A 16,009-nucleotide genomic window follows, 5' to 3' on the forward strand; every position below is an offset into this window, starting at 1 on the left:
ACCAGCTGCCTTGATAACTTCACAGAAGCAACTTCATATTTTAGCACCGTGCCGACACCCGTCACTCAGGCTGTCCTGGACCACTTGGTGTTAAACTGTATCCATGGCAACACCTAATGAAATACGAACTGACAAATTTGCTTAATTACTTCCTTCATTAAAACCATTAGTATTTGACAAAAAAGACAGAGTCGTAGTCCACGGTCTCATGAGCCCCAAATCTTCCCATAAGGATAATACTTTATTGAGGGGAAATTCGGAAAATAATGCACCTGTTCTGAGTATGTGGAAAGTTGTCTTGTGGCTTTTCACACATCTGTTGTAACCAAACACAGGCCAGGTTATTGTAAACGAAATGAAAAGGTTAAACCAAACTGACACTATGTCGGGAGGTGAGAGAACAGAGGGGGGTAAATAATAAACCCCTACATCCCCACTTCCTGTTTCTGAGGCTGACAGAATGTCTGCTAAGGGTAGGAAAGGAAGTGGTTCAGTGTCATAGAAACGTATCATCTTAGTATGAACAGATGCAGAACGACATCTGAGCAGAGTCTAAAATAAGAACAGAAGCAGAGAGATGGAAGAGAACAACATCTCAGGACAGTTTTTATCTCATTCGACTGTAAATACCAGAAGTTACATTAAACGCTGTGAAAGAGACAGACAGCTTTAAGGCAGAAAGAACATCATGACAGAGAAGTAGAGCAGGGTGTCGTCAGCATGGTGAGACAACGAGGCGAGGGTAAATCAGATTTTTATGGAGATGAATAAATCAAAGACACAAAGGAGTTTAAACCTCTTATTACAGGGCAGTGAGGGAAAGTTTTATTGAACACCAAGTGACATTTATTAAAATAAACCACTTCTCAAAGGACGTACAGTTAGTAAAGCAGAACACAAGTTTGTATTGACAAAAGCACCGAGATACCAAACACAAACACAATGCACGAAACAGCCCCGCCCCCAAATCCACGCTACCCATAGTTCATCCCCAGACGCCAGAACCAGGAGCAACAGCAGGTCAAGTAGATAAGAAGCGAGGGGGGGGGGGGGGGTGTCAGGGTCTGTGTCCATTTATGGCTCTTTTGAGCTCTCAGCGCCCACCGCCTCAGTTTCAGATCGCTTCTTACGAGCCATTATTGCTGCTAGGTTACGCAGGCTAGGCTCACCACATGTCTGCTTCTCATGGCGGTGACCCTGAGGTCTGTTTCAAATAACTCTGTGTGCTGGGTGTTTGTTTCAGAAAACATCACCAAGAAAACCTCCAAACAGTGTAAAGGATTCACGTCCTGATATCAGCAGCAGGTCGAGATGTTCTCTCGAAAAGACGAGTCAGACTTCTCCTCGCCATCGTAGTTAATAAAGCTGATATCAGAAGTCCCGCCCCTTCTTGACTTTGATTGCTTATCAGGGGAGAGGTGACGTGTGTGATAATGTTACAAAAGTTAAACCGTTTTATGTGATGGTGCGGCCCCACTACACATTTCCAAGTCACTTGAAGATGCCCCGCCCAGCTCTGCTCGGCTCCGCCCGGGCTCACCTGTCTTTAATTGTGGAGTCACATTCATAAATCCAGCCCTCCACGAGGTTCATTTACAACATCACATCATTTTAAATTCATGACTTTGACCCAATGAGGGATAAAAACACGGCGCGAGCTATATCCAGAAAGCATTCTGGGAAAGCTTGCAGCGTGGCCCGTTCAGGTTTGTGTGACTGATTTTAAAGGGGTCATATTCTTCTTTTTCTGGTTTTATATGCCCTTTAGTGTGTTTTCCATGTGTCCTGTGCATGTTTAGTCACATCTATGTGCAAAAATTCAAAGTCTGCGGAAACGCAGCTTCTCCTACGTCCTCCTGTTAGCTGTAGCATTAGCTGCATGTAACGCTCGGTTCTAGCCCCCCTCGATAAAAATGTGTCAGTCTGAGATCATTGATCTAATCCCATTGGCTCGTTGTGGCCCTGCAGCTCATGTTGCATGCCCGTTAACTTCTGTAGCACGCCCACGATATGCCGTAGCCTGCGGTAGCACAGTAGTGCTAAGGTGCTAATGTTTTTGCTCCCCTCGGAGCCAAAGTGGCTGCATTCCCAATATGGTAAAAGGGGCGGGACATTTCCGATAACCGTGCTGAGCGACTGACCAATCACGGCAGAGCCGACAGGCCGACCAATCAGATCAGACTTAGCACACGTGGGGACTCTGAACGTGGGCACTTCAGAGCCTTAGAGAGAGTCAGAAGAGAGCCGGTGTGTGGAGCGGCAGGACATGAAAACAGACACTTTTTAAGAACTTTATCTATTGTGAACATACTTCAGTAGATACATAGATTAAATATATGAACCCCAAAAAGGGCAGAATATGACCTCTTTAAACAGAGATGAAACACTTCACCGGTCTCACCACAGGCATCAGTGTGGATCTGTTACCACGGTAACACACTGAGTCAGACTGGTTTCTCATGCATGGCAGTCATGATGAACACAGAAATATTACAGAAGAGTAAAGTTTCCCTCTCAGTTCACGTCAGTTAAATGAAACAGTTTCACTATAACTCAAACACGAGATAACTGACACAACTCTGGAAAAAAAAAAAAACGCTACTGAGCTTTGTTCCAAATGGTCGACGATGTTCTTTGAAATGAAGTTAAATTAAAATACACTTCCTGATGTCGGCTTCCTCTCACCGATCACCGATCTGCCCGTCCAGCGTGATGCACGTCTGATGCCGTTATAGGCCGTGATTGGTCCGTTTGGGTGCTTACGATGAACAATGCAAATTACTTTCACAATCAGTCAGTGTCGGGAAAAAACACCAAAGAGTACCTCGACACAGGACAAGGATACCTTGACACAAAAGCTGAAGGGCCCCTTAAATAAGCCTACTAAAAGGTCAAAGAAGCGGAAAAACGTTAACCAGGTACCTAACAGCTTACCCTAAAGGGTTCCCTGAAACAGCTGATATAGGGTTCCTTAAAACAGACTAAAGGGTAAGGGTATCTTCTGCTACATGAAACTCAAGACTGATGCCTATTGGCCACCCTCCAAAGGGAGCCCTGAAATCTGTGTCTTAGTGTGCCTTAAAACACTAAAGGTTAAAGCAAACAGGAACCTTGAATCAGGCGCCGCGGGGAACCTAAAGCTGAACTTAAGGGTTCATTGAAATGTTTTTGAAATTATGTTGAAACAAGCTGTGAGGAAAACTCTATGAAGTACTTTAAAACACACCCGATCAGGTACTGTAGAAAATATTTCCATATTTCTGTATATAGGGCTATGCTAGCAGATTGCAGGTTTGATGCTAAGCTAACAGTGCTAGCTGCAGCCTTGTGTTCAGCAGAAGTGTGTTATGGGTTAGATAATCAGAGCAGCTGAAGACGTTTACTGAAAATCTGTTAACAAACTGTTTTTAATCACAGAAGAAACTTTTCTGTCCAAACTTGACGTTGCAACATTTCCCTGTAAGTGAGAAACTGAAGGTGTGTCTCCATCTTTGTTAACAAACATGTGACCGCACTGTCGCAACTCGGACTCACAGGAAACACACACTATGACAAATCAAACAAAACAAGAGGAAAACTTTAGAGCAACCTTTTTTCCCTGGAGCTTTCCCCCCAATCCTAGCTGAGACAGTTAAACAGTTAAATACGTTTTAATTTCATTGTAACCTGAAACACAGGTGAGGGGCTGACTAAGGGCCCGCTCACATGGAGACGCTTCACGCTACGCTCGGCCTGAGAGCTCATCAGAGGGAACACAGCTGGGAGCGCCCGTGGAGCGAGGCTGCATGCTCGAACGGGCAAACAAATAAAATAAGTGTGAAAAAACTGACTTGAGCAAACATAGAGTTCCCGCCGTTGCTTTGCTCCTTGATGAGGAGGTAAAGCCTCCTCCTGCATCCGATTGGTCGCATCGGCCAAAAGTGACACTGACGACCGCTGTGACTCGGCGTCTTGAGCTGAGAAGTTGAAAACGTTTTAACTTTTATGTTTCCAAATACCGCAAGAAAAAGGCGTCGCTCAGCAGCAGCAATAATGTGGAAAATATAGAATTTTATAGGATTTTATGTTTGAATCAGTATTTAGAGTTCATCTCACGACCGCCCCGATCGCATGACCACCCCCCCTCCTCTTTGGGTACCATTATACTATAATACTAATATGGCTACCATAATACTATAGTGTCCAATTAGATCTGTGATACTTTAAATGTACAAGAACAAGGGGCGGCTGTGGATCAGTGGTAGACTGATGGACTCTTTACTCAGCAGCCTCTACCATCAGCGTGTGAATGTGTATGAATGGATGAGTTAATACTGATGGACTCTTTACTCAGCAGCCTCTACCATCAGCGTGTGAATGTGTATGAATGGATGAGTTAATACTGATGGTCTCTTTACTCAGCAGCCTCTACCATCAGTGTGTGAATGTGTATGAATGGATGAGTTAATACTGATGGACTCTTTACTCAGCAGCCTCTACCATCAGTGTGTGAATGTGTATGAATGGATGAGTTAATACTGATGGACTCTTTACACAGCAGCCTCTACCATCAGTGTGTGAATGTGTATAAATGGATGAGTTAATACTGATGGACTCTTTACTCAGCAGCCTCTACCATCAGCGTGTGAATGTGTATGAATGGATGAGTTAATACTGATGGACTCTTTACTCAGCAGCCTCTACCATCAGCGTGTGAATGTGTATGAATGGATGAGTTAATACTGATGGTCTCTTTACTCAGCGGCCTCTACCATCAGTGTGTGAATGTGTATGAATGGATGAGTTAATACTGATGGACTCTTTACTCAGCAGCCTCTACCATCAGTGTGTGAATGTGTATGAATGGATGAGTTAATACTGATGGACTCTTTACTCAGCGGCCTCTACCATCAGTGTGTGAATGTGTATGAATGGATGAGTTAATACTGATGGACTCTTTACTCAGCAGCCTCTACCATCAGTGTGTGAATGTGTATGAATGGATGAGTTAATACTGATGGACTCTTTACTCAGCGGCCTCTACCATCAGTGTGTGAATGTGTGTGAATGGATGAGTTAATACTGACGGACTCTTTACTCAGCGGCCTCTACCATCAGTGTGTGAATGTGTGTGAATGGATGAGTTAATACTGATGGACTCTTTACTCAGCAGCCTCTACCATCAGTGTGTGAATGTGTATGAATGGATGAGTTAATACTGATGGACTCTTTACTCAGCAGCCTCTACCATCAGTGTGTGAATGTGTATGAATGGATGAGTTAATACTGATGGACTCTTTACACAGCGGCCTCTACCATCAGTGTGTGAATGTGTATGAATGGATGAGTTAATACTGATGGTCTCTTTACTCAGCAGCCTCTACCATCAGTGTGTGAATGTGTATGAATGGATGAGTTAATACTGATGGACTCTTTACACAGCGGCCTCTACCATCAGTGTGTGAATGTGTATGAATGGATGAGTTAATACTGATGGTCTCTTTACTCAGCAGCCTCTACCATCAGTGTGTGAATGTGTATGAATGGATGAGTTAATACTGATGGACTCTGGACACAAGATCTGTTTTATCACCGGACTCCTTTTTCCTTCACCGATCGCAGGCAAAGCGATTCACAAGTGAGGCTTAATTAGGTCTCTGCAGAATTAGCTTTAGAGAATGTTTTTAACAATTGTTTGATTGAAGCAGAAACTGTAATATTTATCTTTGTTGGACCGCTGCGTCCTGTATGTGTTTAGCGTAACAGCGTTATAACCGGGTATTATTCTTCTGATCAGAAAGACCAGTGTAAGTCGTATTAACTTGAATTCGGCCATTGGTTTGTTTCTGTGAATGAAGGGAATTACTCCGAGTTGTGGCGCAGGAGTCAGACTGTGATGCCTCTTCAGGCACGCATTTCTCTCCTCCCTCTCTTCTCCCCCCTCTCTCTCTCTCACACACACACACACACACACACACACACACACACACACACACACACACACACACACACACACACACACACACACACACACACACACACACACACACACACACACACACACACACACACACACACACACACACACACACACACACACACACACACACACACACACACACACACACACACACACACACACACACACACACTTAGTTATTTGTTTGATTAAGTTCATTGATTTTGGATTGATGTTGCTTTGTTTAAATAAATTCTGTTATAATTTAAGAGAGCAGTTGTTTGTGATTACTGGTGTATTTGCATTGTGATATAAGCTGGGTGCGAAGGCTTTGTGTACGGATTCACGCCTTCAATTTATTAAATATAGTTATTAATTATTAATAATATTAGTAATTAAATAACTAATCTGAGACTGATTTGAGTGACATTTTGGTTATATTTCCCTGAGTACAGGGTGGTGCCCCAAAACGAGATTAAACATATTAAACATATAATGATATTTTATTTATATTATTAATAATTAAGTATAATTATTAAAGAATATAACCAAAGTTGACTTGATACAACCCCAACACATGTAATGATAAAAACACACATGCAGACTCGGAACAGACGAGACAGATTTAACGATGATTATAAAAGATGTGTGGACTCACTGAGCAGGAAGGTCTTTCTCGGAGGAGGCAGCAAGGCGGAGGAGTCCAGCAGGACGAGGACGAGGAAGAGGACTGATGGAGCCATGATGGAGGAGAAGATGAAGGAAAAAATAGATCTGTTCCTCGTCAGTTGTTAATGCACCGACTCTGAGTGCTGACAGAGACTGACACCAAAACACTCAAGAGGACTCAAAGAGTGACCACAACTTCCTCTCTGCTGCATCTACTGAGGAGGAAGAGGAGGAGCCTGAGCGCCTCTGAGCATCTGAGAGAAAGTCCTCATCAGAGAAGAAGATTTGATTCTTAGAAAATAACTTTTAATATCATCAGAGTAAAGTTAAACACTCAGCTGCAGGAACCTCTTGTGTGGTCTAAAGAAGTCCAGTCCCAGCCGGGCTTTCATGTTGCACTTCCACAAGGCCCCCCATCAAGGTTAGACCCAGTCTATAGTCCATCCCTCTGAGTCAGGTACATCGAACAAACATGAAACACATTCTCAGGCTGAGCACAGAAAGGACAGTTTAACATTTAACGGGCAGTGATGACACCGTGTCGACCCCACTGAAGGTCACCAGCCCCCCCTGGTCCTGCAGAGTCCACTACAGTCTCTGTGCTACACAGCGCCCCCATCAGGCCCGGTGCGGCGATACAACACACATCCACTCATGGCACTTCAATTCAAAGGCTCCATTAACCACGAGTGCTGAGAGTTACACTTCCGGATTCTTCCGGAGTCTGTGACATTTGATTCTCTGGAGGACGCTCGGAGTAGTGAGGCGTTTTGTTTCTCATGTCGCTCTGAGTTATGTCTTCCTGTTTCACATCCTCCATCAGGTGGTTTTCAGTCCCGAGGAGTCTCGTCCATCAGACGCCTAACCGTCGCCTGAACTCAATTTATTATAAATCACATTTTGTTCTGATCAAATTCACAGATAAAGATTTTAAAACAAACTTTTTATTAAAAATAAGAAAAAGAGAAATATTTTAAAGAAAGTAAATTTATTGTGGAACTTTCCTTTAGCAGCAAACAAGTGAACACAACAGCATGAATAGCAACCTGTCAATCAATCAACCTGTCAATCAATCAACATGTCAATCAATCAACCTGTCAATCAATCAACATGTCAATCAATCAACCTGTCAATCAATCAACCTGTCAATCAATCAACATGTCAATCAATCAACCTGTCAATCAATCAACATGTCAATCAATCAACCTGTCAATCAATCAACATGTCAATCAACATGTCAATCAATCAACCTGTCAATCAACATGTCAATCAACATGTCAATCAATCAACATGTCAATCAACATGTCAATCAATCAACATGTCAATCAATCAACCTGTCAATCAATCAACCTGTCAATCAATCAACATGTCAATCAACATGTCAATCAATCAACCTGTCAATCAACATGTCAATCAACATGTCAATCAATCAACCTGTCAATCAACATGTCAATCAACATGTCAATCAACATGTCAATCAATCAACCTGTCAATCAACATGTCAATCAACATGTCAATCAACATGTCAATCAATCAACCTGTCAATCAATCAACATGTCAATCAACCTGTCAATCAATCAACATGTCAATCAATCAACCTGTCAATAAATCAACATGTCAATCAATCAACCTGTCAATCAATCAACATGTCAATCAACCTGTCAATCAATCAACATGTCAATCAATCAACCTGTCAATAAATCAACATGTCAATCAATCAACATGTCAATCAATCAACCTGTCAATCAATCAACATGTCAATCAATCAACATGTCAATCAACCTGTCAATCAATCAACCTGTCAATCAATCAACCTGTCAATCAATCAACCAATCAGACAGCCGGATGAGGTCGAGTTTGCTTCGTCTTTTTAAGGATCCGGTGAAAACATTCAGTCCTGCTGGACGGTCTGTCAACATCATTAGATGTGACATCACTTCCTGTGGGCGGGGCAATCTCACAATCTGGGCGTGGCTTGACTAAAGTTGTCCATCACACGTCTGAGTGAGAAGCAACAATTTCAGCAGCTGAGATGATAACGTTAGCTTAGCATGTTTTATGTTCATGTTCCTTCATTGTTCTCGACTCCGATCATAAGGAGACGCGTCGGCTAGACGCTGCAGCTCCAAAAACGCCCTGAGCGAGACTCTGCGTCTGGTGAACCGCTAGCAAAACAAAAAGTGCGCCCGGCGAGCGCGCTGAACCAGAGGAAGGCAGCGGTTCTGCTGGCGTGTGTGTGATAAAAACACCTTTTGCTGAAGCTGCTTCAGATTTAAACTCTTTGTTTGATTTCGACCTGAGACGTAAAAAGTGACGTGAGCAGAAGTCGTCTGGAAAGTCGGTTTTGGATGATTTGTCTCGTCTTCAGGGCTCAGATATTCTCGCTTTTGAACCTCGCGTACGTGAAGACGACCGGCTGCGTCCTGAACGTAAATGTTTACATACGGATGAACAACCTGTGGTACTGGAGGAGTCCTCTAGAGGGAGCAGCTCATACATCAGGGGGCTCAAAACAGGAAGTAGAGACTGAGACCACAACCCAACACTGCCCCTAGTGGTTATATGCATATTACACGTCGGCGTAGTTCAAAGCGAGTAAACACTTAACGTTTGTAACGACCTGCAGCTCTGAGGCTTCTTTAAAAAACACGTTTTGAAAACAATAGAATCTTTTATTTTAACGATCAACAGTTTTAAAAAGTAAAACCAAAAGAGAGAAAGCACCGGCTAACGTGTTTGTGTAACTCAGACGTGCAACCTTTAATATTTCAATCATTACCAAATATTCTGTTTGTGTTGCCGTGGTAACAAACGGCTGTTGATATGGTTTGTTATTGTCGTTTCTGTTATCGGTCCGTCTTCTTCACCTGGAAACTAAAAATCAAACCGTTTAATCACTCTGCAGCTGCTCGCTTTTCAGAACATCTGTGAAATCTGCGGTTACGTTTTCAGATAAAGTGTCGATATCAGAAGTGTCAGCAGGTTTCAAAATAAAAGCACAGAGGCGATAAATGTGACAGCATCTTTGGTGTGAGTCTACAGTCAATAAAAACTTGTTCCTGTAAGGCTAACGTTCACTTCCTGTCCAAAGTCCAACGAGGAAATCATCGAGGCCATCCAACGGGAGGAGGATGACTCATCAGAGGACGAGCGAGTAAAGTCTGAGAGTTTCAGAATAAAGTGAAAATGTTTCAGTCACATTCAAAGTTTACAAAATAAAATAAAGTGTTTAAAAATAAATTTGATTTGAATTTAATCCATCATGTCTAACGCTTAACTTCAACGAGGTCTGGAACCAATCCCAGCTGTCGTTGGGCGAGAGGCGGGGTTACACCTGGACAGGTCAACAGCCAATCACAGGACTGAGACACACACACACACACACACACACACCTTATTAAAACTGAATTTTTAATGTTTTTCAACTTCATTCTTAAATTCTCAGATTTTTTCCCAGAATGCATCACTAATCTCGCCGTGGTTGACCTGATGAGTCAGTCACAAAGTCCGAGGACGCTCCTCCTTTAAAGGATTATTCCACGATATTTAACTCACGGTGGTCGAGTCCATCAGGACGTTTTGTTTCCATGACGATAACATCCTTTCAGTGTTCGTCCTTCTATTTTAAAGTTTTACTGAAAAGTTTTTTTAAACTTAAAAATATATTTTTAATGTCCAGAGGACCCTCTTCAGGGTCCCGGACCACAGTTTGGGAACCCTCCTGCTCATCACAGGTTTGATTCCAGTGTTTGAGAAAGGCACTGATCCCCCTGCAGGGGGCGCTGTATCATTCATCACACCAGGACACTGGACTGTGACATCCTCAGCAGTTAAAGGTCGGGGGTTTGATTCCCGAGTGTCCGCTTTCCCTCTGCGGCGTGCTGCGGAGCAAGGCACTGAAGATTAGAGGAGGAGATTTATTTACAGTTTGAGGTCAGCGAAGACGAGAGAGTAGATCAGAGTCCTCTTCATCGGGTCGTTCAGAGTGTCCGAGTGCGTCGAGGTTAAAGCGGAGACGTCTCGACTTTCTGAGGAGCTCCGGGTCGAAGCGGAGGAGGAGGAGGAGGAGGAGGAGGAGGAGGAGGAGGTCGCCTGCAGAGACGACACAGACTTAAAGTTTTATCATCAGATTTTAAAAAATCTTTAAACGTTTCTTAAACAGAAATCCTCCAATCAAGACACGTCTGCCCCTCAGGTTCTGGCTCTCTGATTGGTCTAACAGTCGTACTCTCAGGTTCTGGCTCTCTGATTGGTCTAACAGTCGTACTCTCAGGTTCTGGCTCTCTGATTGATCTAACAGTCGTACTCTCAGGTTCTGGCTCTCTGATTGGTCTAACAGTCGTACTCTCAGGTTCTGGCTCTCTGATTGGTCTAACAGTCGTACTCTCAGGTTCTGGCTCTCTGATTGATCTAACAGTCGTACTCTCAGGTTCTGGCTCTCTGATTGGTCTAACAGTCGTACTCTCAGGTTCTGGCTCTCTGATTGGTCTAACAGTCGTACTCTCAGGTTCTGGCTCTCTGATTGGTCTAACAGTCGTACTCTCAGGTTCTGGCTCTCTGATTGGTCTAACAGTCGTACTCTCAGGTTCTGGCTCTCTGATTGGTCTAACAGTCGTACTCTCAGGTTCTGGCTCTCTGATTGGTCGAGCTATCGTACCTGTTGATCCCGGCTGCAGGTGTGACGGCTCGGAGACGCTGTGGTTTGGTGGTGCTGGTGTAACCGGGATGTGGTGGGAGGGGGGGCTGGGACAGCAGAACCTGAAGGCGGGGCTTAATGGGAACCACAGGTTTGGGTGGCCCAGGGACCTGAGTGATGCATGATGGGAAATAAAAGAGTGAAGTTACTTTCTTCTTTGAATTAGCAGAAATAAATTATAGAATTAAACTTCAATTTCCAGCAAAGATTAAATGTGTCATGAAAGCGGTTTCTCTCTTCAGACATCATCCGAGGTTTGTTGTTGTGTTTCAGTTCAGAGAGAGAAATATTCTAACAAGCTCAGTCTGCACGTCCGATTTACAAAGACACATTTCATTTATCCTCTACTTTGACATTTTTAAGATTTTTTCTCATCTGAATTCAGAGAAAAAACATTTTCAAGCTCCAATGGAATACCTCTCTCTTTCACAAGCAAACCTTTATTGTGAAAGATATACAGGAAGTGGAGTTTTTCACAGAGGAGTTAAGGAAAAAGCAGAAAAGTAGAATCAAAGAATGTTTTTTTGTGTTTAAGAAATGAACATTTTCATTGATCAGGTAACAAATCAAAGCTTGTTTATTATTAAAGGTGACATATCCTCCTCTTCTTCTTCAGTGTAAATAAGTCTCAGAGCTCCTCTAAACACCTCACCCATCTGGGGGAGGGGCTACTGCCCTTTGTGATGTCATGAAGGGAAAATCTCTAAACGGCCTGTTTGAGCACACATTTTCTGAAAAGTGGAGCAGGGAGAAGACGAAGAGGATGGACTTTTGTCATCATTGGGGGGTTTGTAGACGGACTAGAGACACATGGAGAAGAGGATTTTACATCATGTGACTTTTAAGTCCAACAGTTTTGTTAAACATCAAATATTTAAGATCAGAAACTGGCACATCTGATGCTGATTAATGCTCCTGAACGCACCACGTCTGTGTCATTCATCTGATCGTGTGTTACCCAAACTGATTCTTCAATCACTCATCGACTCTTTAACCCGATCAATCGAAGATTTCACCGATCCATCACCTTCTTCATTCAGCGTCAGGTCACCGCTCTACATGCTAACAACGTGCAGCTACATGCTAACACTACCCAGCATGCCATGCAGGTGTACCTGTCCAGGTGTGGCAGGGTCAGGGGGGAGTGGCTTGTCGGGCGGAGCTGGTCGACTCACCAGCAGCTGGAAGGTTAGCGAGGAGGAAGAGGAGAAGTTTTATACTTCCTGATTAGAGAAGTCAGCAGAGAGCAGCCAAATATCTTTTAGTGCTCCATGCAGAAAGAAACAGAAGAAGACAAACCAAAGAAAAGACTCACATCAACATTTACATCAAAGAAACTGAAATCAGTTTGTTCGATTAAATGATCTGAACGTGCAGATTTATTTAACCCATGCAGCGTTCTGTTGTTTGTATCATATTTTATTTACTTTAAAAACATTTCTGTGCTGTTGAATATGGAACAGTCTTCTTCACAATGCTAACAGGTTAGCTTCTGTGTTAGCTTCAAAGAAACAATCAGGGTCCATAAAACTCCGATGAGGGCTGCAGTCGCTCACACAGGAGAGGTTAGCTTGTGCGGGAACTAGCTAGGTGGGCTATCGTTGTTGGCTAGAGCTAGCATGTGCTAAGCGAGCTAGCTAGTTTTCATGATGCTATAAAAGATCAATCTGGATTTTATTTTTGTCCACAAATCTCATAAAAACACGACAACCAACCACGCTGCTGGCGGCAGACAATTCACTTCACCGTATAATCCGTCCGTCCGTTATCGCGGGGGGCTGGAGCCGATCCCAGCTGTCATTGGGCGAGAGTCGACTCTACACCCGCGACTGTTCGCCAGCCAATCACAGGGCAGCGTATAATATGTGACTCTTAATATTTACAGCAATAAACAAATATCATCTTTGTGAAGTAAAAGAGAGAGAAGTCAAACTCCTCTGGGTTTGTTGTTCTCAGCTCTGTGTTCACACAGAAAGGGGGCGGAGCTTCCTGCAGCTTGTTTATGTTTCAGACATGTTTTTAACCTGCCGCTGTCTGTGGACACGCCCCTTTAACCATGAGTCTCATTATGTGTGAGTAGTTTTTGTGTCCTGTAGAGACAGATGAGTGTGAGCGACGCAGACCGGACGTCAGTGAAACATTCGCACGCCGACATGTTGATGGTTTGAGTCCGACGATGAGATTTGTGAACAAGAAGAAAAACGATGTTGCTACTTTACTCCTCGGAGCAGCAGGGGGCGCTGTACATGTAGACAAACACAGGACAGACAGCAACACTTCACACTACAGGTGACTGTACCTGGTTGGGGGGGTCGGGGGGCAGAGGCTTGGTGGGGGGGGCAGGTCGCTGTTTAACAGATTGAAGCAGCAGAGAGAAGAGTCAGCGAGCAGCAGGTCACATGATCAGGATCAAGGTGATGTCATTGTTTCTCATCAGCTGAAGTAAAACGTGTTCTGATTGGCTCACAGTGTTGACGCTCGAACGATTTCTCCTCGTAACAGTTAACAGCGTGTCTTAATTTGCTCTGTGGTCAGCGACCCGTTCTTATGTACGAGCTGGAAATCAAAAATAACTAAATGATCAGTTCTGGTGTCCAGGAGGTCAGTTTTAGTTGCCGTGGTAACGATATCGTTTAAAGCCCCCAAAAACCAAATCCATAAAAAGCTTCTGACTCTTTATGACCTCATTCTCGTTCTTCTCTAAAATAAGTTACTCCAACCGTTTCTCACATTCCTCGTTTAAGTTTTTGGACATTTTTTGGACTTTGGGTGTGAAGTGGGCGGGGTTAGCACTGAGATTTATCCAATCAGGTGCAACTAAACTATGCAGCTCCTCCCTCTCAGCCTTCACGCTCCTGGCTGCTCATCCACCGCTGACGCTGACGGCTTGTCATGCGGAGGATTTGGAGAAACAGCGAGCTCGTTACCCCACAAGACCAGTTAACCAGTTTGGTCCTGAAAGAGATTTGCCAAACGTCTTCGTCTAACACTTGGAGCGGCGTCCTGCCTCTCCTCGCACGTCAGCCTCTCTGTGCCCGCCCACAGGAAGCCAACAATTTGGCGAGAGTTGTCCTGCTGGTCACTCGTCTTAACTTTTAAGTTTCTATTCAAACAAGCCAAAACTTCACAAAGTTTATTTTCCTGTATTTCAGCGTTTCCTTTATGTGAATGATTATGAACGAGGGAGAGAGTATGTTAAAAAGTGGCGCTGCTAGCTCGGTTAGCGTAGCAACATATCCCAGGATGCTTTCAGCAGCGAGTTGCCAAACGCAATGAATGGGGGCGAGTTTTGATTGACAAGAGAGCTGCCACGCCCACACAGCCTGAGAAACGACCAGAGCTGATAAATAAACTGATTCTGAGCAAAGTTTTCTAAAAGTTACAAATCTTTGTTTTCACTCAGAGTTTTTGTGGATTCTTAATCGTACATGACATTTTAAAGTCCAGACAGGTTTCCAGGAGCTTTAAGTATCGTATTGAAGTTTAAATCTTTGGACGGTTCAGATGATTGTGATGAGGATGGAGACGGCGAGCGACGTCAGGTGAGTAACTACAGAAGTGTTTGATACTCTTTGGATTCCAGTTTAATGAGCGATAGAATCAAAACGTATCAAAACTTCAACTAAACCAAATCGATGTCAGAGGAGCAAGCAACCTCATGCACAGCTGGTGACGTCAATCGACTTGATGCACAGCTGGATCAGAAACACGACGACAACACAACGACAACACGACAGACACACAGGACGAACACTCGCTGTCTGTCAGCAGCAGAGACACAAACAGACGTTCACACCCAGAGCTGAGGTCAGGTGAGGTTACCTGCGGCGGGGGTTTTAGGGCGGGGTCAGGGGGGAGTGGCTTAGAGGGAGGAGCAGGTCTGTCATGTTCCTGATAGGAGAGAGAACAGGAAGCAGAGTGACACATGCACTGGAGAGGAGGTCAGAGGTCAAAACAGGCAGGTGTGTTAATGTGAGCAAGAAAAATATATACATCTGCAGCTTCCTTCTACTGGGCCTTTCAAAATAAAACATGTTCATTTACCAGCTCAGAAAAAAAAAGGTAAAGGAAAAGCAGAACAGACCAAAGAAACAGAACCTCATTCAAATTCTTCATCAACCAATAAAAGCTTCTCTCCAACATTCAGGTAAGATATTATTCTCTGGGTGAATCCCTGATTCTGATTGGCTGCCTGGAAATAATGGACTCCTTGTGTTTCGGTTCGTTGTTCTGATAAAATGCTCAGAGCTTACGGTACCGTAGATCACATCCTGTTCACCAATCAGTGAACACAGCTGACCTGCTTCAAACTGACCACAGTAAACATGGCCGACCAATGAGCTCTCTGCTTCAGGCTGACCACAGTAAACATGGCCGACCATCGCGCTCTCTGCTTCAACTTTCCGACTTCCGAGATCAAATGGAATGCAGCAATTCTGAGAGCTGTTGGACTACAAATAACTCCTTTTTCTATTTCCTGGATCAGTAAACAGAATTTCCAACCTTTTGGAAGTCTGACGGTAGTTTCAGGTATTAGTCAGACCCTCAGGTGTTACCATGGAAACACAGATTTGTCTAGTAAACATTGTGTAGGCTTTGTGTGGAACTGCTCTGGCCTCCATGTTGTTCATTAGTTCCTGACGCCTCATTGGTTACTTTCCTTTACTGAACAAACTCCATCTCCCAGAAGCCCACAGTAACACAGG

The 16,009-nt window shown here is 43.8% G+C and overlaps 2 protein-coding genes across 9 annotated transcripts in view; both read right to left on the reverse strand.

Moving 5' to 3' along the window:
- Nucleotides 1-7,337, reverse strand: part of LOC132967006 (semaphorin-4A) — a 19,315-nt gene extending 11,978 nt beyond the window's left edge. The window contains exon 1 of the mRNA XM_061033915.1: nucleotides 6,597-7,337. Within this exon, the coding sequence (XP_060889898.1) occupies nucleotides 6,597-6,681 (85 nt within the window). The 5' untranslated portion in view covers nucleotides 6,682-7,337. The remainder of the gene's footprint in view (nucleotides 1-6,596) is intronic.
- Nucleotides 7,338-7,576: 239 nt separating this feature from the next.
- The window catches only part of adam15 (ADAM metallopeptidase domain 15), a 31,485-nt gene continuing 23,052 nt past the window's right edge, over nucleotides 7,577-16,009 (reverse strand). For 2 of the 8 annotated variants that reach the window (XM_061033909.1, XM_061033906.1), the window contains 6 exons: nucleotides 15,126-15,194; nucleotides 13,603-13,650; nucleotides 12,419-12,484; nucleotides 11,265-11,413; nucleotides 8,390-10,699; nucleotides 7,577-7,653 (listed from right to left, as the gene is read on the reverse strand). In XM_061033909.1, the coding sequence (XP_060889892.1) occupies nucleotides 10,612-10,699; nucleotides 11,265-11,413; nucleotides 12,419-12,484; nucleotides 13,603-13,650; nucleotides 15,126-15,194 (420 nt within the window). In that variant the 3' untranslated portion in view covers nucleotides 7,577-7,653; nucleotides 8,390-10,611. Of the gene's footprint in view, nucleotides 7,654-8,389; nucleotides 10,700-11,264; nucleotides 11,414-12,418; nucleotides 12,485-12,549; nucleotides 12,571-13,602; nucleotides 13,651-15,125; nucleotides 15,195-16,009 lie in introns of those variants that run through there. The other 6 variants (XM_061033911.1, XM_061033910.1, XM_061033912.1 and 3 more) reach the window with 4 other exon arrangements.

Source organism: Labrus mixtus, unplaced genomic scaffold (assembly GCF_963584025.1).
Source record: "Labrus mixtus unplaced genomic scaffold, fLabMix1.1 SCAFFOLD_57, whole genome shotgun sequence".
NCBI classification, from domain to species: domain Eukaryota; kingdom Metazoa; phylum Chordata; class Actinopteri; order Labriformes; family Labridae; genus Labrus; species Labrus mixtus.